The sequence below is a fragment of the Cottoperca gobio genome, chromosome 18 (assembly GCF_900634415.1).
Source record: "Cottoperca gobio chromosome 18, fCotGob3.1, whole genome shotgun sequence".
In the NCBI taxonomy this organism is placed as follows: domain Eukaryota; kingdom Metazoa; phylum Chordata; class Actinopteri; order Perciformes; family Bovichtidae; genus Cottoperca; species Cottoperca gobio.
The window spans coordinates 8,864,571-8,887,589 of NC_041372.1; the positions used below are offsets into that span (position 1 = coordinate 8,864,571).

General features: G+C 39.6%; 1 protein-coding gene across 10 annotated transcripts in view; it reads left to right on the plus strand.

Annotated features, from left to right (window-relative positions):
• ablim2 (actin binding LIM protein family, member 2) overlaps nucleotides 1-23,019 on the plus strand; it is a 101,371-nt gene that overhangs the window by 40,774 nt on the left and 37,578 nt on the right. For all 10 annotated transcript variants that reach the window (XM_029454425.1, XM_029454423.1, XM_029454428.1 and 7 more), the window contains exons 2-4: nucleotides 1,316-1,480; nucleotides 19,004-19,187; nucleotides 22,643-22,755. In XM_029454425.1, coding sequence (XP_029310285.1) covers nucleotides 1,316-1,480; nucleotides 19,004-19,187; nucleotides 22,643-22,755 — 462 coding nt within the window. The remainder of the gene's footprint in view (nucleotides 1-1,315; nucleotides 1,481-19,003; nucleotides 19,188-22,642; nucleotides 22,756-23,019) is intronic.

Consider the following 23,019-nt stretch of genomic DNA (forward strand, 5'->3'; position numbering starts at 1 on the left):
CAAAAAGGGCCTTTCATTCGGCCACAGTCAGTATTGAAAGGCTGATCAGTATGTGAGCATATCCTGTCAGGGTCTTAAAGTGTGTGTGTGTGGCTTCACCTCAATAATGTCGTTGTGCTGTGTTAGCTTTTCATTGCTGGTGTTATTATTTTTGGCACAAACCCTCCTCTCCTCCACAAAGGAAATTAATAGGGAACTTGTCAACATTATGGTGTGTGTGTGAGTGTGAGTGTGTGTGTGTGAGAGATACATCCATCCTCAAATTGTGGGGACATAAACTTGTCTACTCAGTCACATTGTAGGTAGCTAATTCCACTAATTCAATTGCTGATTTAGATCATCCTAATTGTAGCTCTTAATATTTCCCCTTATTTCGGAATAGTCCTTAGTTTGGAGTGGCCTTCCAGATACAAAGGCATGCGTGGAACTGTAAATTAGGATGCAATTTATTGTAGACATCAGAATGAAAACCATGTATTAAGACTAAGTATGTGTCACGGTGGGGAAAAGATGAGGACTCAAATGCAAGACTGCAGACGAGGAGATTAACAAAAAGAGGGCTTTATTCCAAAAAGCTTACAAAATAACAAAAATTCAAAAGGTAAAAAGTAAACTGAAAAGACAAACCATGATGACACGGGGAGCACGAGGACGCTTTAGGAGACATCTGCAAGGGTGACACTTAGATGACGATCTGGCAAGGAACACTGGGAAAGACATTTGTGGATATATACACACAGACACTAAACGAGGGGAACGAGACGCAGCTGGGGAGAGAAGCTAAAACACAGGGGCAAGGTGAACGGACACAGGAGGAACAAATCAACAATCACAGAGGGAAAACACAGACAGGAAGTACAACTAGACATGACATAAGGGGGAGTGAACACTTCAAAATAAAACAGGATATACAAAAATCCCGATCATGACAGTATGTGGTGTCTATAATTTTGTGCTAATCTTCTTGTGTCATCTACAAGCAGATATTATTCACTTTAATATTGCATCAATGGCCTTTACTATTCTGTTTTGTCTTCAGTTATTTGCATGATGCTATGGATAGCCCTTGGGAAGGGAGGAAGAGGATACAGACGGAGGGGGAACTAAGGAAATGGGACAAAGATTTAAATTTATATAATATCCAATGTTAACCACACTGTCACCTGCCAGGTTTATCACCAAATTCAACAAATCTAAATGTTAGTTTGGCTGTTCTCATTATTGTTTTGGTGTCTCTATGTGTACCACTTTGTCCCTTATATATTAGGATAAGATCTAAAATGGTCTTCTTCCTGTCTCTGTCTGTCTCCTGCAGTGTTTCAGCAGCAGGCTGTCCATAGCCCCCTGGAGCTGCAGAAGCAGAAACAAAAGCAAGGAGGAGGAGGACCTATCCCCTGTCAGAATTGTGGTAAACCATGCAAAGGGGAGGCACTCCGGGTCCAGAACAAACACTTCCACATCAAGTGCTTCGCCTGTAAAGGTATGTAACAGCCAGCTATCACCTCTTACCTTTGCACCACAATTCTTACAACCTCAGAAAAGATTATGTCCGAAACTGCCATTTTGGTTGTAAAGCAGAAACATATCCTCTAAGGGAATTCAGTAGTTTGGACCCTTTGTGAATGTTCAACAAACATTAAATTAGATTAGAACGGTAGATTAGACAAAAATAATTTCAGAGGTAAAATATCTTCCCATTTTGGGAAAATCCTAAAAATGTGGACTAGCTTTGGGAAAAGGGGGATACATTTTTTTCTATAAAAGAATATACATTAATGTGGAAAATTTATTGTAAAAGAGAAGATACGAATATGAAGCTATTGAAGTAGACACCACTATTCAAGAACTTTTTCTAAGAGATAATCTATTATGAACCTTTTGGAGAATAAAGTACACTAATATGTCTATTTTGTTGAGAGTGTTTTGGGAGAAAAGATACCAAAAAGCTAATAATATGGAACTTTTAATGAAAAAATAGACTTAAACCAAACTATATTAGTGAGTAAAAAAGACACTGTGTTGAAAATACATTTATATGATTCAGTAAAGGTCAATAAAAGAAGCCATAATATGAAGATCTTAAAGGACAAAAGAGAGAAAATAAATATTTTTGAAAGGAGAAAAAAATCACATTTAAGGAACATTTAAAGTTAAACTGAAGAAAAACAAATATGGTGAAACAGAAATATTTCCCACTTGCAGAGGAAAGTGTTATGGTAAATACCCACTAAACACAGTGTGGCATTTTCTCCTATATATATGTTTAATGAGATGCAAGTGAGTCGTATCTCAAGTAATTTTTTGATAGCTGGCAATGCAGGATTGACTAGCATCGTGAGGATATGGAGGATTCGAAAGTTGAAAGATTTAAACTTCATGCAAGAAACTATTAACAAAGAAAAAAACATGAAGTGGGGGGCAAGGTACTTAGTCCTTAAGGACCATAAATAACGTCTGTTGAGTAGAAGATCATTATTGACACCCGGATGGACACACTAATTTTGGCCTAATTTCTGGTGCGATGCTATGAGACACATTTAAGGGATAATTTAATTAATAAAATCAACAGGGATTTGGACAATTATTATAATTTTTATGTACAAAACAATTAATATGGTCTCCTCAAAGCCACCAGACTCCATTGACAGAAACTGTAATATTATCTAGCGGATCGTCGTAAAACACACTTTATTCAAACTCAAAATAAACAAAATAAAACTAATCAGAACCGTCTTTCTAGATTTTTTAACTGTTCCAACAATCACCAAGTCTGGTTTAAGATTTTATAAGAGTACCAGATAAAAAAAAAGAAGAAGTAACCAATTTAACATTGAGCTGCTTTCTACTGTATATTAACCGTGCTTCCAGTGCCGGTCGGTGCGTCCGTGACGTCGACGTGACACACCAAATAAAACAAAAAGGCATGCTCGTCTACTGGCAATGGCAAAGGAGTCTATCACCTACTTTTAGAGGGTTTTCCCGTGTTTAGAAAACCTGCATATACGTGCTTATTTTGGTGGTAAAATTGTATTAGTGGTCTCCATTATTGTAAAGTGATGTATTTCTTTGTTATTGATAGTTGGGCAACAAGAGGACATTTACTAAGAGAGTCAAAACTGATGGATCAGTTAGGTCTAATCAGTTACAGAGATAGGTGTGGGTTAGATTGTGTGTGTACATTTTTGCATATGAATGAGTGTGTATGAGAGAGGGGGTTGGTGTTGTGTATATTTCGGGTTGGGTGGCTGCAAGTGTCAGATACTTAAAACATGTGTTCTATGTGTGTGCTCGTGGGTAAGTGTCGGTTACTGGATTTATAACCTTTTTGCATGTGACTGTACATCATAGGACTGTGTGTTCGCACCCGTCCCAGCCCAGACTCTCAGCACAAGCCTTGTGTCAGATAGCTGTTGTGGTCAACACATTCTCAGGTTGCTAGGCTACCATTGATGTTGCTACAAAGTTGGCAGCTTCCTAAGTTTATCGCCTTCAATCTTACACTGACCAGCAGACTCCCTGTCTGTACACTCTACATCCCTCCTCCACCTCCATCTTCTTGTTCTGTCTGTCAAGTTAAAATAGCGTTTTCTATCAATCTTGGTTGAATTCTTTGTGAGAGTGTGAAAAAGACCGTGAGATCTGGAAAAACCTTTTGTCCAACCACCATTTGGGTCAAGAATAAACTCTGATGCTCAAATACTGCAGTGCTTTGACCAGCAGCTGCAGTAATACTAATAGTCATATGCAGACTGACAGTAGAGTAGTCAGTACACGACAAGATTACGAATCCAAAAGGCTAAAACTACAAGAAAATGGTGCATACAATAAATCCAGTAAGCTTCTTGCTCCTTCAGTAGGCCTATAGCAACATCTGTAATGATAATTGGGTGACATGATAAATACCTATAGTCCACCATGCTTACCCCAAGAGCAGCAGTATCCTATAAACATTAAATTAATACTACATTTGCATAATATATGTAGAATTGTATTACTTTTCCAGGAGTAGTACAAATTTGTATCTAATAGCTAAGGATAAGAAACACATGGACAACTACAGTACTACATCAATTTACTATACTATAAATATAAATATAATATTATAGTTTTTACTCCACCACATTTATTTCACAGCTATAGTTACTAGTTACTTTACAGATTATGATTTAACACACAAAACCTATAATTATCAAAGCCACTGTGTAGTATTAATTGGCGTCCTCAATGGTAGTATGAAAGAACAGTGTGGCAGACAGCAATTCATGCCACTACTTTGTTTTAATATACTGTACATCTGTAATATTTCACAATAACAAAACTTTTACTTATTTTTATTCATTGGCTAACTGCTTCAGACTTAAACCACAGTTTGTTGTGGTTTAATATTGTGCAGCTATTAAGAAGTAAATCAAATAAAATGTATTTGTATAGCCCAATATCACAAATTATACATTTGTCTCAGTGTGCTTTACAGAGTGTACAGGTTACGACACCCTCTGTCCTTAGACCCTCGCATCGCACAAGGAAAAACTTCCTAAAAGAAACCCCAAAATTAAAGGGGGAAAAATGGAAGAAACCTCAGGGAGAGCAACTGAGGATGGATCCCTCTCCCAGGACGGACAGACGTGCAATAGATGTCGTGTGTACAGGATAAACAACATAGTACAAATACAACATTTGACAGAAATTATGTTGTGTTGAAAAAAAAAGAGAAAGTATGGATGAATCCAGGAAAATGTCAAAAAGGCTTCCCGGTGTCCAGCAGGACCAGGTCAGCAGGCGCAGCCACGATTCATGATCCTGACGTAAACTTTATCAGTGGCAACCTGCCACATGAGAGACAGACACTCCGGGGATGATACCCCGGATGATGAGTTAGTAACATATATTTACATAAATGCATACAGATCGAGAGGGAGAAGAAGAGACCAAGAGAAGGAAGAGAGCAGGGAGGTGTTCCCCGGCAGTCTAAGCCTATAGCAGCATAACTAGGGGCTGATCCAGGGCAAACCTGAGCCAGCCATAACTATAAGCTTTATCAAAAAGGAAAGTCTTTAGCCTACTCTTAAATGTGGAGAGGGTGTCTGCCTCCCGAACACAAACTGGAAGCTGGTTCCACTGGAGAGGAGCTTGATAGCTGAAGGCTCTGGCTCCCATTGTATTCTTAGAGACTCTAGGAACTACAAGTAACCCTGCAGTCTGGGAGCGTAATGCTGTAGTTGGTTTATAAGGTACTATGAGATCTTTAAGATATGCTGGAGCCTGACCATTAATTGCTTTGTAAGTCAGGAGAAGGATTTGGGATCATATTACTCCTGTATTAGCTGCTCTGCACTGGCTCCCGGTAAAATACAGAATAGAATTCAAAATCCTTCTCCTGACTTACAAATCAATTAAAGGTCAGGCTCCAGCATATCTTAAAGATCTCATAGTACCTTATAAACCAACTAGAGCATTACGCTCCCAGACTGCAGGGTTACTTGTGGTTCCTAGAGTCTCTAAGAGTACAATGGGAGCCAGAGCCTTCAGCTATCAAGCTCCTCTCCAGTGGAACCAGCTTCCAGTTTGTGTTCGGGAGGCAGACACACTCTCCACATTTAAGAGTAGGCTAAAGACTTTCCTTTTTGATAAAGCTTATAGTTAGGGCTGGCTCAGGTTTGCCCTGGATCAGCCCCTAGTTATGCTGCTATAGGCTTAGACTGCCGGGGGACACCTCCCTGCTCTCTTCCTTCTCTCCCTCTCTCTTCTTCTCCCTCTCTTCTTCTCCCTCTCTATCTGTATGCATTTATGTAAATGTATGTTACTAACTCACCATCCGGGGTATCATCCCCGGAGTGTCTGTCTCTCATGTGGCAGGTTGCCACTGATAAAGTTTACGTCAGGATCATGAATCGTGACAGCGCCTGCTGACCTGGTCCTGCTGGACACCGGGAAGCCTTATTGACATTTTCCTGGATTCATCCAAACTTTCTATTTCTTTTTTTTTTTTCCAACACAACATAATTTCTGTCAAATGTTGTATTTGTACTATGTTGTTTATCCTGTACACACGACATCTATTGCACGTCTGTCCGTCCTGGGAGAGGGATCCCTCCTCAGTTGCTCTCCCTGAGGTTTCTTCCATTTTTTCCCCTTTAATTTTGGGGTTTCTTTTAGGAAGTTTTTCCTTGTGCGATGCGAGGGTCTAAGGACAGAGGATGTTGTAACCTGTACAGTCTGTAAAGCACACTGAGACAAATGTATAATTTGTGATATTGGGCTATACAAATAAATTTGATTTGATTTGATTTGATTTTGAATTCTATTCCGTATTTTACACAATTACAACCAGTCAGGGTGTCAGCCAGCAGGCTAACACTTCCAGGTCTGAAGTGAGGACCTGTCAACGCTTAGCTAGCCATGTGTAATTTACACCAAGCAGAGAAGAGGACTGGATTAATGTGAGTTAATGTTAGCCTCCTTAGCACTGGCCTGAAATCAAGGTAGCTCTGGGCTGTAAATACAGCTTCAGTGTTTGTAGCAACATGCACAAGTGTACTGTTTAAACATGGCTGGATTAAATGCTGGAAATATGGGCACCATTTCACCTCTACTAGATCCATACAATATAATTATACAGTAAAAGAAAATATAAAAAACAAACTAACTACTAATTTGCAGCAGAACAAGAATACGCTAAATTCTACCAAACTGCTGAAACAGACACGTGGGGCGTTGGCCTATAGTTTACACTATAGCTTGCTTAGCTCAGTTTCAGCAAGAGTATAGTAGCAAGAAAACAGCCACATTAAAATCATATATTGACACAAGTTGGAATGTTTTTTGGTATAGTTTGTGTTGCCATACTTTTCATTTAATAGCCAATTTTAGATGTTACTTACCTAAAAGAAACATTGCTGTAAAAGAAAAAACTGTATAATTGACTCATGCTCAACTTAATGTCAGGCCATTACCAACATGTGATATACTTTACATTGTTTTGTTTTTAAACAAAAACAAAAACACTGCAGCTTTTAGTTTTGGAGCATTTGATGAACACTAATTGCTGTTTTCATGGTAGCTACTGTCAACAGCAAGCTGTGTTGTTGAGAAAGTGTGATTTATTTAGGTTACCACTGTGCCTGTCTCTATATATCCTGTCTGCTTTAAACTAACACCATCAATAGCAGAGCGCTGAGGACAAAACGACCAGGTAAACAACTCTGATCGATTGCCTTGGCCCTCATGAAAGGCCATCACATCATCCAAATAGCCTTGGAATACTCCGATGTGAAAATATGTGGTAACACCCTAATGTTGACAAGCCTGCATGAAAAACATTATTGTGAAGTGTAATAGTTGGAATGTTGATAGAGAAAGATTCTTTTTTTTTCTCTCTTTTATTTCAGCCACACTCCTTCTTTGTCATTCACACACTACATTCACCACTCCCTCACAATCACAGGAGTGGTATGTTTAATTGCAAACTACTTGCTTCCTCATAGTTTTATTCATAAAAGAGGTCTAATCTGCTAAACTAGAATGCTTCTCAATGCCAGGGTTAGGGTTTAACCCTAACCCTTTCTGCTAATCGATATAGTTCATATCTGCCTTGAGACAGTGAATTGTACTTTGACCCCTACCAAATTCGTAATTTCTGAAGTCACAGAAAATAAATACATGTGGTCAAGTGTAGGGTAAGATAGATGAGAAAAACTGATTATGGATTTTCACTGGTGTTAGAGCAGTCACATTGCATGGTCTTATTCAACAAATGGAGATGGCTCAGGTGTCATGAAATTATCTTTATCTGGGCTTCCGTCAGATGTTTAATGACATCACTTCCAACTGCTTCAGGGAACATTACATCGGTGAAATGGAGAGGACTTTGGGCAAGAGAACTCTGGAAGCAACTAAAGCTGTCTGAGAACACCAGGCCAAAACCAGTCAAATCTTTGATTGGGAGGGGGATCAATATGGGCCTCTTTTCAAGAGTGTGGTCTTTCAGTTTGAGAACATGACTCATTTCATGTTCAGATTTTGTCATGCTTTCCCTCAAAACTCTGCACTTGCACTCAATTATCCCCTCCTTGTGCTTAGATTTGCTCTGTTTCTTTCACTGATTTCCTGCGCTCTAGCTTCAGGCTTCACTCTCAGGCTGCTTCTGTATCCTTATAAAAAGGCCTGTTCTCAGATTTCTCCTCTGCTCTCGGATTTCTTGTGCAATAATGGCAGGATTCTGAGAGAAAGCATTACAAAATCTGAACGTGAAATCAATGAGTCATGCTCTCAATTTGAAAGACCATACACTTGAATAAAGATAGTAAAAACAAATTCAGAGTTCGAAGCCATCAAAGAGTCGATGAACTGAGATAGTGATTACTATCTCCACTCCATAAACGACCAGGTTATTATGTGACAGAAGATCCAGATTTAGGTCACGCAATCACACCTTACCATCTCTATTTGCTGAATGAAGACCATTAGATGTGGTTAATATCCGAAAACCAACGAGTGGATCTTTAAACTTATAGTATTAGTTATAGTATTAGTTTTTTTTTGGTAAAACATGGATTATTATTGGGGCGTTCCGGTAGCTCAACCGGTAGCACAGGCATCCCATATACAAAGGCTTAGTCCTTGCCCACAGCGGTCACTGGTTCAAGTCCAACCAGTGGCATTTGCTGTATGTCGTTCCCTCTCTCTCTCTCCCCCTTTCACAATCTGCACTTCTCTATCATAAAGGCATGAAAAGCCCAAAAATATAACTTATAAAAAAAAAAAAAACACGGATTATTCATATGTGTTGTCAAGTATATTTTTTTTGTAATAAAACTTAAATGATAGATTTATGCATTGCATTATTTTTGTACAAGTATCCAGGCTGAATGCGTTTCTTCCTGAAAGTCAGCTTGGTAAATAGGCACTGCTGGCCACATGTTGAAATCCTGAGAGTCGGATCAGTGGTGTTATAATAGCAGATGGTTGTGATGTTCTCAGTAGGGTGTTGGCTATTGGATTGTCTCCTTCTTGGAAGCAGGCTGACCAGAACAGAGCCAGAGGGAGTGTGTGTGTGTGTTCGTCATTGGGCCTGGGGTGCTGACCTCACATACACATGTTTGGGGGGGGGGGCTTAAACACACACACTTGAAAGGAATTGAAGGGCAATCTTTACATAAATGTGATATTGTGCATATGATACATGCAACTGATTGTATGTATTTATGGAATTGTATGTCAGATTGTTAACCTTTTGCCTCTGTCAAAATGCCTAATGCTGTGATGTTTAGTACTGCCCTTACCAGAGGTCACCTCTCAATCAAACACTGTAGTATTTACTGTGGTGTCTTTGTATAGTTGACTAGCTCTTTTTGTATGTGGAAATATAAGTCTATAGTGCTAGCCTTGACATTTTAGTAATGGCTGTGATTGGATGTCCTCCTTCATGTTCCTCCCTCTTCTAAAAGATAATTAGCAACATTTTTGGGTAAGCTAATTTCTGGGTTTACCTCCAAATAAAAGGGTTCAATAATCTGGTTTAATTTGCAGCCTGTTAAAAAATGACCAATATAAATCCTCACAAGACTCCCTTCTTGCTTAAAACCTTCATCTACTTATGATATATAGTGTAGCTCAGGGATTTACACAATAGACAGACTTGCAATGTAGGCCAGTGGGTGTCCAGATCACTGTTTGGCCTGTCAAAAATATCAGCCTTGAATTTTCTTTCTTTCAAATACAGTCCTATAGCTGATCAGATCAATGCCAGCAGGCTTCAGACTGTGCCGTCAAGGTCATGGAATAAACTAGGGAATGACAACACCCGACCCACACCTCACACCCCACGTCCCACCACACACTCACGCACATAGATGGTGAGTCATTGTAAAACATGAGGTGCAGTCAAGGTCGTACATTCATAGCAGAAAGCACATAGCACATGTATATTTAACCCTGTTCACGCTCACACACATGCACAGTGGAAGTCATTGTGAAACATGAGGTAGAGTCAAGGTTGCACTCATTAAATAACATATAACATATACATATGTTATATGACACCATTTCGTGTCAGTAAATAATGGCACACACACACACACACACACATACACACACACACACACACACACACACACACACAAACACCCACACCCACACCCACTGGACAGGCTCTCTCTTAGATGTGACTGTATTTTTTAATCCTCCAGTGCAAGCTCAGGTCTACTGACTTGAATTAGGCTAAATTATATCTATTTTACATGACATGCAAATTCAACTAATTTGTAGTGGGCTTTATCCGATATTGTTCTCCTAAGTGGAGTGCTACACTGATTAGCCTACACGCACATAATGCACAAATTAGCATATCCTTGTGTGATAGGGCCGCATACTTAAGAGTTTTTTAAAACCATGACATGACGAACCTAATCTTCTAAACAATGCTAGCTTTTTGTACTTGTCAGTTTTCGATACTTAGTGCTAGACACACATATGGGTTGTTACCTAAAGTATTTAGGGTTAATACCCAGCTCTACTTTCAACTGCATATTGCTTGCATCATGTCCAAACCACTGAATCCATTTGCTTTTTTTCTCCCTAGACCTTGTTTTTACAAAGAGTATAAAAGATGCACCATATTAAATTTACAAATCACACAAGGGCACATTTGTTGCAAATCGATCCATTCAAGCATGTAACTTCCTCACTTATTCTACATGCATGAATTGAAATGAAGAACAGACTCTGGCTCTGAGATTCTCCAGTGCGGAGGGAGCAGATTCAACAGCATATTGAATTCCTCCGAGAGCCTCTGAGTGCATTCACATTATGTAAGTGGCTTCATAGTGCATGAGATAAACCTTCAGAGATGGAAGTTATCAGTTTCCTGTGAAGTAATCTGCCTTTCAGCCTTGGAAAATGTTGTAATCAAGCTCCAACTGCAGTATTACCTTACTATACCGATTTAACACTAGTAATGTGCAAAGCACTAGTATTCCTGGAGGCACTGATATTGTTTGTAATTTTATAGAATAGGCTTTTTCAGATTTTACTGGTTTTGAAGTTATATCTCTATCTCTATGGTTGTTACAGAAAACGGTTTGGTATACTGCCCTCAAAGGGGACCAATAGCCTAAGTGCTGGGTGAGCACACACACCCTCTGTTGTCGTGGAGATAATAATAATAATAATAATAATAATAATAAATTGTATTTATAAAGCGCCTTTCAAAGCTAAAAGCAATCTCAAGGCGCTAATGGATGGAATGGAATGGATTTAAAATGATGAAATCGCTGTTTGAACATAACATGGCAGATTCTGATATGTTTGTATTGCACGGCTAATACAGATACTGTTTCTGTTATTTTACGATTTCTTTGCTGAATTGTAAAAGTGTTAACTTTTTAGACACCAAAACTCTCCATTTAAATATTTTATTGCTATCATTTTGCTATTGACTGGAGCATGCCATAGCTACATTGACACATTTTATTCCCTTTTACAACAAATCTAAATCGCATTGATTGTGTCCAAATTGTGAGCACTAGTCATTTAAGACCTTTTACAAATGCATTTGAGTGCTGTTAAGTTTGTAGGCTATTTCACTCGGAGAGAGAAATACAAAAGCTAATTAGTCTTGCTTTCTAACGTTAGCACTGATTCCCACAAGACATACATTTTGAATACATATTATTACAACACCTGCTTAGTTGTCAGCAGCTCCTGCACACAAGGAGGGGGGCTACCAAGGGAGCCAATCTCGTTCAGTTGTGTTGATGGCAGATGACCAGACTGTAAAAACTCACTGCAACAGACAGTTTTGTATTGTCAGCAATCCATACAGATACTCTGATTTAAATCACGGCATACAGTAACAATTTATAGTGTCACAGAGAAATGTAGGGAGTACCAAATGTAATCACACTGGAGAACACTAATGTAGGAAGCACTATTATGGCAGAAAAATAAATTAAACTTAAATTTCTTCTTTCTGGTAATTGCCAAATATGTCATAACACCTAGGTTGTAATGACTTCTTAACAAAAATACATTTTAATTTCAGTTAAACTTTAATTCTATAGCAGAAGCTAGGATACATTACTATGAGTAAGGAAATCATTTATTTTCAGTAAAGAATTTATAATTTTCCTTGGTTGTCGTCTGTTGAACAATTCTTTCTCTCAGTTTCGTCTGTTGAACAATTCTTTCTCTCAGTTTCGTCTGTTGAACAATTCTTTCTCTCAGCAGCCTTAAAAGTGAACTTCGGTCCCCACTCGATTAAACCTCATTTACTGACTTCTACATCCTGCTCTGCTTAATTTCTTCAACCACTCACTGCTTTTAACATGTCCCACATGTATAAGGGAAGGACAGGTAGGTGAGCAACGAGAGCAACGTGAAAGGGATGAGAGGAAGACAGTTTTGACGGTTTTCGATTAGGGATGATGGACAACACTGAAAGAGTATCTTCTGTTTGTAATGCACTCAGAAACACACTTTTTGATCTACATTAGACGATTAAAGCCTAGTAACTTTGCCTTCCTCTGTACATGCACCATGCTGCTGTCTTGCAGATGAAAGCAATAATATAAAAGGGCTTGCTGTCACTTTAAAATGGTGTATTGCTTTCTGGTATTGTTAGCTCCATAGATGATGAATTGGCTAGTAAGAAAAGGAATCGATCTGCCAACTGGCAGTGCAGTTATAAATATACAAGGATTGAAAGATGAACTGACAGGAAGCTGCATTCTTGAGTGCGGATTTCTGTTTCCATCAAGTCCAAATGTAGTATCAAGTCCTTGAGAGTGAATCTCAAGTCTCAAGTCTTTTGAAACAAGATTGAAGTAAAGACAAGTCTGTCGTTGTCATATTTCTTAATTTCTTCAAAACTTGACACTGCTTTTAAGTCTCAAGTAAGTCAAGTCTCACAGAAGTAAACTCCAAGTCTTTTTTCTGTGAGTTTGACTCGTGGCCAAGTCTCAAGACTAAGACCGTGCTATATAGGGCCAGTTTAATTACACAGCTGTTTAAACCTAAAACAACGATGTTCTAGAATTATTCTAGTCAAGCCACAGTGTTAACAAAAGAGCTCAATGTAGTTCCAGAATCTGCTTCTCTGTGGGTATTTGGTTAACCATCATTGTAAGGAAGGTTTTAGAAAGGCAGAAAGAACTATACTCTTCTGTGTGTTCTGTGTTGAAAAGGTGCAGGATAAAGTACTTTAAAACGAAAAAAACTTCCTGAAAATACCTTCTATTTTGACTGTTGTATTAGACAATGACAAAACAGTCCTTACAATCCCCTATTTCACGTATGTGTCTCATATATCCAGCTTTTCACTTTACTAGTGTTTATTCCATCAGCCCAGAACATTATCTCATTCTAGACAGGTTGCCAGGCATCCGAACCGGATGTAAGGGAGCCAGTAGCAGCCGCTGGAAAGTATGTCGTCCACTTCCTGAGAAAACATTCCTGCTCATATTGTTGTGGTTGTTTTATTAGCTAGCCGTAACCCCTTTGAGGGCTTGATAACAAAGTGAAATGATGCAAATACTGGACAAAGGTTGTCCAACAATTCGGTTAACGTTTTTACAAGGGATTAAAAGGGTGTGAGAATTTAAATGTTTCACAATGGGTAGGAAAATGTTTCAGTTTAGTGTATAGGAATTTAGACTGAAGGGTAACACAACAACCATTTCTTCTTCTACATCAGTGTCCTGTATGTCACTTTTGAATTGGTCTAATCCCTATAGATGGTGTGCATGTGACGTCACGCTTATTTCCCAACCCGTAAGTCGGTTGGAATACACAACCAAGACTGTGCCCGTTCACGTGTGAGTTGCTGCAACGCTTCGTAATTTTCTTTGTATTTAAACGTCTAAGATTGAAAGAAAATGCCAATCGTGTGCGCAGTGTATAATTGTGGTCATAATGCTACTCGTGACCCAGAGAAACGGTTCTTTAGATTTCCTAAAATCATCAAAAACAACGATCCACAAAAGAGGGATGAATTGCTGTCTACCGAACGCCGTAAACTGTGGTTTAGCAACCTAAATCGTAAGGATTTAACAGAAGAAAAAGCACAATTCACCCGTGTGTGTGGCGTCCACTTTATATCTGGTAAGAGCTCATGCTAAAGATATGTTTTCAATGTTTACGTTAAACATTTGTGCTTATGATATACCCGAACACTGTAAGACCTTACTTCTCGTCACTAGGAGAAGTGGCAAAGCTTTATGATAGCAGCCATTTGCTCTTTTCTTCTGTGCATGTTTTTGTTTTGCTTATTCTTGAGTGAGAACTTAAGAATTATGTGAGAACATGCTTCGCTTAATCCAGCCATACAATCACAGTGTGCGAGGATAACATCGCCGCTCTTCTCACTCACAAACCACGGCTTGAGCAGTGTATCTCGAGCTCTTTGAGAGTGATTTACACAGGCATGGACGAGCACCCTGTCATCTTTCAGTGGTTTGGTTAAGAAGACTACCAACCCAGCCAGAAACAAAGAAATTATAAGCATCTAAGCTCTTGTATGCCTTCATTTGTGCGTTGGTTGCCCACGACGTTTGTAGCACAAGGTAGTTCACAATATCCGGATATTCAATCGGCGGTAATGAATCTAAATCCTCAATATAATCCGACGGCTTTAGCGTGAAGGGTCAAGGCCGCAAATTTTGACTTTTTCTCTGAATCTTGCCTTTGCAGAGGACTCCAGAGAGTCAAAATACTTTGAAGAAGTCGGAGTTGTATTGTTGTTCGCTTTGTTGATTTGTTTTCCAACCAAAATGGCGTCGCACGCATATGTCACATAGTTTTGTCATGTGTTTGCACACTACCTATAGGCACAAGGTTGAACCAACACCACATGCATTTAGCAGTTGTGTGACATAACAGCAATAAATTGCTTCTACCACTAAAAATGCACCATGCACTCTAAACACAAGGTACATGTCTTAATGTTACATAACTTGCTAACACACAATTGTGTTTAGAGTGCATGGAGAAATTAAAACTCACCTGGAAAAAAACATGAATGTATTTAGTCCTATTTAGAACATGGGGTGTTGTACTTCAGCCTCTTGTGGCCAAAATTAGGTATACAACAATATTACATTACATTACATTACAGGTCATTTAGCAGACACTCTTATCCAGAGCGACTTACATTGAACTAAGTACAGGGACAGTCTCCCTGGAGCAACTCAGGGTTAAGTACTTTGCTCAGGGGTACAATGGTGACAGCCTTGTATTGAACTCCCGACCTTCTAGTGATTAGGGCGTACCACTAGACCACCACCAACAACAAACACTTAGAAAAATGATCCTGACAAAAAAAACTCCCCTGTTTTGGATAGATTATCCTAGCAAAAAATATACTTTGTATAAAGATTAACCTGGCAACATTTTTTATTTCCGTTCTTAAGTCATACAAACAGGAGAGAAAACTATTTGGATCAGATTTGGGTCACCAGGATTTTTTATTTCTTATATTACTCTCAGGGATTCCGTGTTCAGGTCATCATGTATTAATATCAGTTAGGCTATGTATACATTCTATAGATCCGTGGTTCAGAATTTGGTATACACAATTGTTATGAGGGGATTAATATGCCCGGTCAAAATTGTGAAGGTGCTATGATAAACTGTTGGGTTGATTGTATACCCCAAAATAACAGTGTTTGCCATGTCTCCCTAACTCCCAAAAACAAAACCCTTGGTCTGCACTCATTAACAGCTGAAATCATTGTTTTTACATTCCCATTTACTTTGTAATAGAGTGGGAGGTTTAGTAAGCAGTGTGGATAACGTCGTACCCACCAGGACTGTACGATGTTTCCCTAACAACAAACCATGGATGAATCCTGAGATAAAGGCTCTCCTCAAAAACAAAAAGAGGGCCTTTAGGTCAGGTGACAAGGAAGAGCTGAGGATTGTTCGGAGGGAGCTAAGGTGGAATATCAGGGAGGGAAAGAACACCTACAGGAAGAAGATGGAGGAGCAGCTGCAGCAGAGGAATGTTAGCGGTGTCTGGAGAGGCCTGCAAACCATCTCTGGTACAAGGAGCCAGACTCTCAGCCCAAGGGGGACCTAAAGTGGGTGAATGACTTGAACATTTTCTTCAATAGATTTGATCAGTCAGGTGCCCCTCCCCCGGCTCATTCCCCAGTGCTGCAACCTCCGTTGTTCTTATCACCAGTGAACGACCCTGCCATCTCCAAGCTGGAGTGCTCGGGGGTGGATCACCACCTCACCAGCTGGATCCTGAACTACTTCAACAACTGTCCACAGTACGTGAGGACCCGGGAGTGTCACTCGAACATGATTGTCTGCAGCACAGGGGCCCCCCAAGGAACGGTTCTGGCACCGTTTCTCTTCACCCTCTACACTGCAGACTTCACCCACAATACAGCAAAGTGTCACCTGCAGAAGTGCTCTGACGACTCTGCTATTGTCGGCCTCAGCTCTGCTGAGGATGAGAAGGAGTACAGAGAGCTGACACAGGACTTTGCCCTCTGGTGCCAGAGGAACCACCTCCTGCTCAACGCAGGGAAGACCAGGGAGCTGGTGGTGGACTTCAGGAGGCGCCATCATTCCCCCCAACACCAGTGAACGTCCTGGGTACGGACATTGAGATTGTAAAATCTTACAAGTACCTGGGTGTTCCCCTGAACAATAAACTGGACTGGTCCGATAACTCTGCTGCTCTGGTCAAGAAGGGACAGAGCAGGCTTTATCTGCTGAGGAGACTGAGGTCTTTTGGAGTGCAAGGGGCACTCCTTAAGACCTTCTTTGACTCTGTGGTGGCATCTGCTATTTTTTATGGAGTGGTCTGCTGGGGCAGCAGCATCTCGGCTGCTGACAGGAAGAGACTGAACAGACTGATTAAGAAGGCCAGCTCTGTCCTGGGGAGCCCGCTGGACATTGTGGAGGTGGTGGGAGACAGGAGAATGACAGCCAAGCTGTTATCTCTATTGGACAACATGTCCCACCACCTCCAGGACACTTTGTCCGCACTGTGCAGCTCCTTCAGTAACAGGCTGCTTCACCCGCGGTGTCTCACGGAGAGATACCGTAGGTCCTTTCTTCCTGCAGCGGTCAGACTCTACAATCACCACGGCCCCTGGTAGACCACCACCTGCTGGTTGGAACTTTGTGTTTAATTTGTGTTTGAGCTGTCTGCCAGCATCGTGGACATCACTTTACATTGAGACCTTAATGAGAACTGGGAAACCCACTGCTGCAACTGTTGCCTTGGTGTGTCTGAGCCTATTCTATAGAATGTGTGCACGTCTTACAGTATGTGTTGTGGGTGTGTGGGATTTCTCATACCTTTTCACATTCCTGCAAGGATACATGTGTGTGTCCTGAAAACCATATGTTATGTGTGTGTGATCTCACTCATACTTTCACACAACCCTGCAGGTTTAAGAGAAGTGTGTGTGTGTGTGTGTGTGTGTGTGTGTGTGTGTGTGTGTGTGTGTGTGTGTGCGCTTGCGTGCGTGCGTTTGCGTGCGTGCACCAACTAATGCAAACATCTCTCATTTAACGTTGCTGTCATTTTTTCCAGAAAGACTGAATGGAGTAAGAAAACAAAAGGAGTGGTAATGTTTTTGCTAGAGGAGTGGAAAAATAGACCAACATTTCCCCTGAGGGTGTGGCTGGTCTGTGATGTCATGTGGTTGCCATGGTAACTGCGTGTAATGTAATCATTGTGTGTTCACGAGTGGAGACGGTGATTTTGAGTTCCTGTCGTTTGTTGTTAAGAGTCAGACAATAGATACAGTGCAGACTTTACACACATACACACACACGCACACACACACGCATGCATGCGTGCATAATATCACACCCATTCCGAAAGTTTGAGGTCATTGGCTCTTAAAGCAGGTTGAGGAAAACAATCAGACGTGTAAAACTGACTTTGCTCACTACAATGCCTCCTCTTCTTTTTACTGCTTTTTAAATGAATGTATGTATAAATAGCTGTGAATGTGTGTGTGTGTGTGTGTGTGTGTGTGTGTGTGTGTGTGTTGTTTCTTTTTTGATATAGTATAATACAGTATATTGTGATGCAGTATACTGTACTATAACTATACTATGGTATAGCACAGCACAGTATAGTATATTGTAGTACTGTATATAAAAATAGCATTCTAGACAGGAAAATATTATAATAATAATAATATAAATATAATAAAAAAATAATATCACTAATCTAAGAGTCTTCAGCCATGCTAGCAGCTCTGGGATGCTTTACTTTGGTACAATGGTGCATTAAGCTAATAATTTAAGTTTTTAAGAATTTATAATATTTAAGAACTTAGAAAACACCACTATAAAAAGACATTAATTGAATTGTATACTACACTGCATACTACAAGTGTTGCTTGAGCTTCACATCTTTCCTTCTAATTAACACTAAACAAAACCTAATGATAACGCTAGATGAAAAGGGAATCGCAATAGTTGTTATATTTCATCATGTGACAACCTTGAATATTTGTACCAAATTTAAATGTATTTATTATTTACACAAACCAAATGTATTAACCTCATAGTGGTGCCAGAAGAAAAGTCAGGAGACCACCAAAATCATTGGGAGTCATCTGTGGACTATAAATGTCAAAATATCATGACAATCCATTCAGTAATCGACAAGAAATTTCAGTTTGAACCAAAGTGGTGGCTGCTTGTAGGACAACAAAATAAATAGATAAATAATTTATATATCATGTGGTCAGTCAGCTGAATTAAGAAAAGAAAAAGTGATAACAAACCTCATGCTTGTCCTTTTTGTCATATTTTGCACAATGGATTTGCTTTTGGAAATATCTTAAAGACATTCACGTTGTATTGTATTAACTTTTTTATTTTTTATTACTTAACTATTACTTTATTACAGATTACTCAATTTTGTGTAATCTGTCTCACACTTCTACTTTTCCTTCTTCTGTCCATCCTTCCCTTTTTCCCTTATATGTACCCTTCCTCCCTCCCTATCTTCGTCCCTCCCTTATCACAGTATGTGGTTGTGAATTGGCCCAAGGAGGCTTCTTCGTGCGCCAGGGTGAATACATCTGTACTCTGGACTACCAGCGACTGTACGGGACTCGCTGCTTCAGCTGCCAGGACTTCATTGAGGGGGAGGTGGTGTCTGCCCTGGGAAAGACCTACCACCCCCGCTGCTTCGTCTGTGCCTCCTGCAAGTAAGATACAGGGATGTGGGGAGTAGGGTGCAAAACCATATTTAATTCTCTTATGATTAAGCTTCTTTTTCAGTTGTTACATTATTTAGCAGACACTCTTATCCAGAGCAAATTACAGTGAACTAACTAAAGGGACAGTATCCCTGGAGCAACATGAGGTTAAGTGCCTTGCTCAGGGGCACAAAGGTGACAATCCTGGTATTGAACTCATGACCTTCTGGTGTTGTATTTGGAAGGTGTACCACTAGACCATTATACCGCATCACCACCACAGTTGTTTCCTTGCAAGACTTGCAAGTTATCTTTGACTCGAACAACAGTGAGTTGTGACATCACTTTGATTTGAGTCTTAAGAAAGAAAGAATTGATGCCCTCCTCAAGTGGAAGAAACAGGACTGGAAAAGCAAGTGGGTAGTTACTGTGAACTGTGTCAATTTTGAAATCAGTGCTTTTCCCTACACACCTTTCTAATAATCATCATGTGTAGTGTGTGTGTGTGTGTGTGTGTGTGTGTGTGTGTGTGTGTGTGTGTGTGTGTGTGTGTGTGTGTGTGTGTGTGAGTATGTGTCTCTGTATGACCAGTGTTGTTTCTCAGGTATAGAAAGGTAATGGGAGCCTCTCTCAGGCTGGAATTCTAAGCGTGTAGTTAATCAGTGTGGCCACTTAGCCCATTCCCACAGCTAGTTCTGAGTGGGGGTGGTTTGCATGTGCTTCTACAATCATACCTTGGTGATCCCCATACTGAAAACCTGAGATTATGTTCCAGTTCCAGTGTGGGCTTTAAGGTTTGTAATGTGATCATCAAACTCCTGTGCTTCTCAATAAAAAAGGGCCAAAAGAAAGAGAGCATATGCCGCCCTTAACTGTTTGTGTGTGAGGTGGTAATGTTAACTTTCTCAGAAAAAGTTTGTGTTTAGTTTAATAAACTAAATAGGCATTCCTTAGATTAAAAGTTAAGGGATCACCAAAAGTATTCAAATTCATCCTGAGGGAAACAAAAATATCAGAAGAAATTTTATCACAATCCATCAAACCGTTGTTGAGGGTTTTATCCCGTCACAATGCATTTCTGTACAAAATTCATGCCGTCAATTTGGATGAACCCACATGTTGCCATGAGAGACAGACAGACAGACAACAGACGGACGGACGGACGAGCTCTCTGTGTACGAAGGCTGAGTCCTTTGCAGCTGCCAAAGTTTGAATCTGTCCCAAACCCCTTTGCTGCATGTCATGCTTTCCTGTCTATCTTCACCTGTACTGGCTGTACTATGTAATAAATACTCTATAGCTTTAGGGTACAACAATCCACTTAAAATGCTTTAAATAAAGGCAACATATCTAGAACAAGGCAGAGGTAAAGAAAGCTCTGACAAATTATGACACACCATTACCTCACTGTAAGTTATTATACTATTGAAGTTCTGTATTGTTCAGTGATCTCAGTTTGATTGCAGATGGTAAAAAAAAAACACTATTTCCTGCTTCAGCTCTCATCACTTATCTTACTTACATTACATTATATGTATTTAGCTGATGCTTTTATCAAAAGTGACTTACAATAAGTTTATTCAACAATGTGGGTGCAACCCAAAACGTGCAAGAATCATGCAAGTACATCAACTTCATCAAATTTGCTGATCTACTTTAAGTGCTACATTAAGAGACAATAAGATATGTACTGTAGATTTGTATTATTTATTTATTTGTATGGGTCAGTCTGAACAGATGATTCAGACTGACAGATTTTCAGTATGCAACGGAAGATGTGAATTGTTTTTGATGTTCTTTCGCCATTGTGGTGCAAGGACAGCAAACGGTTGTGCCTTTCCTGGAAGGAAGAGCATCTCAGGCTTTTTTTTGGTGTACAAACGTCCACTGAGAGATGTCAGCCAGACAATCGTTTTGTGATTTGTTCTGTCACCTTATGTCTTTACATTGTTAGCCAATTTCATGAATAAAACAGAAAATGTATTTGTATAGCTTATCAAAAGGAGTTAAACCAAAACATAAAACATATATTATACATAAAAGAATTGAAGGTTAAACACTGTCTTCTCGCTCAATACTTAGTAGTGACAGTGTGACAGCAGCTCCAATATCACATTTTCGAGCTGTAGTAAGCAGCATGTGGCGGCCAGTCAGAGCCCTGCTCTGCCAAGGCATCGTCACACCTTCTGTACTTGAGTCAGTGACAGCAGCTGTGTTGGAGCATTACATACTTGGCCAGGAGACATTAACATTGTTTCATTGTGTTCATAATGTCCCTTTTAATAGTGTAATGGCATTTGTCTTTCAAGGGATTTTGCGTTTGGCATTGATATGCTCTCCTGGAAAGACTTTCCATAAATTCGAACAAAACAGTGAAAACCATTTCTTTATGGAGCGGGCTTTGTGCACATGGGTATTGCCCTACATAAGACACAAAGTTGGGAGCACAATATTTATTGGGCAGAACAAAATATATGCAGGCTGAAGCGCTTAAATCTTGGTTTCTAAATGTGATCAAGCGTGACACTCACCACATATGTTTACCATTTATAGTAAGAGGCTTGGTTTAGATTTTTCACACCACTCAAATACACACTTTTATGCAGATGACACTGTTATTTACTACTGTACTCTGCATCATCTCAGAAGGAAGCTTGGTGTCAAAAAACGAAAGTACCATGGTTAACAAATTCTCAGAAGTCAGACTACAAATTTCGTAACAACTTATCACTGTGCTGAGATTGAGTCAGTATCTGTGTACAAATATCTTGAGTCCTGCTTTTCTTTTGAGCTAAGAAAAATCTCTCTGTTATATTTCTTTCTGTTCTGGACTCTAGAGACATAACCTGCAAACATGCCTTTTCTCAATGCCTTCGCACTTAAGACTCTGTTTACCATGGTGCTCTGAAGTCTATTACAAGCAGTCCTGCACCAAAAGAACACAAACATTTGCAAACCGGGATGTCCACAATAATTCCAATCCAAAATAAATTAAATAAATCTCTGGGAAAAAGCCCTATGATAATTTGTTGTCTCACACTGAGTTTTAGGGTTTTAAACACTTACATAATACATGATGGGTAATTTAAGGCCTATTCTCAATTCTCAATATCTCTAAATATTTCTTATTAAAATAAATATTTTTCTAAATAGCATGTCACAACAGTAGTGGGACAGTCTGTTCCTTTTACTAAAAATGTACATTAATTGTTCCTGCTTTATGATAATAATAAAAAACACATCTATTGTTCAGGTTTGGGAGCATTTTACCAATCTGACTGCAATGAAACCTTGCTCAACCTGCCTTGTAAAGCTGCTAAACCACCTAAAACAGATGTGTCCGATAATGGCCTAAATGTTGTTTCAGAGGCTTAGAATAACTTTTTAAGCTTTAGGAAGCACAAACCGTATCAGTGAATGGACTCATCTGATGTTCTGATGTTCTATCTGTATTTTGTTTGCAGACAGCCGTTCCCGGCCGGCGACCGAGTGACATTTAATGGGAAGGAGTGTATCTGCCAAAAGTGTACACAACCTCTCCCTGCCAACAGCCCTGCACCTATACAGGCTGTCCACAGTAAGTACTTTGTATATGTCTCTATCTCTCTGTGACTGTCTTTTTAAACACAAGTCATGCCAAAAGTAGACTTTTGCAACCTGCAAACTATGATCAGTCACACTGCTGGTAATCATAATCTTCTATTCCATCTTTTAAATTGGCACTTTATTAAATTGAGTTGACTCATTCCACTCTCAGGACATCATCATGTTCAATGTTCATTTTGTCATTTTACTTAATGAAACCATAGTACTGTGAAGGGGATTTTATGTTGTTGCTTCT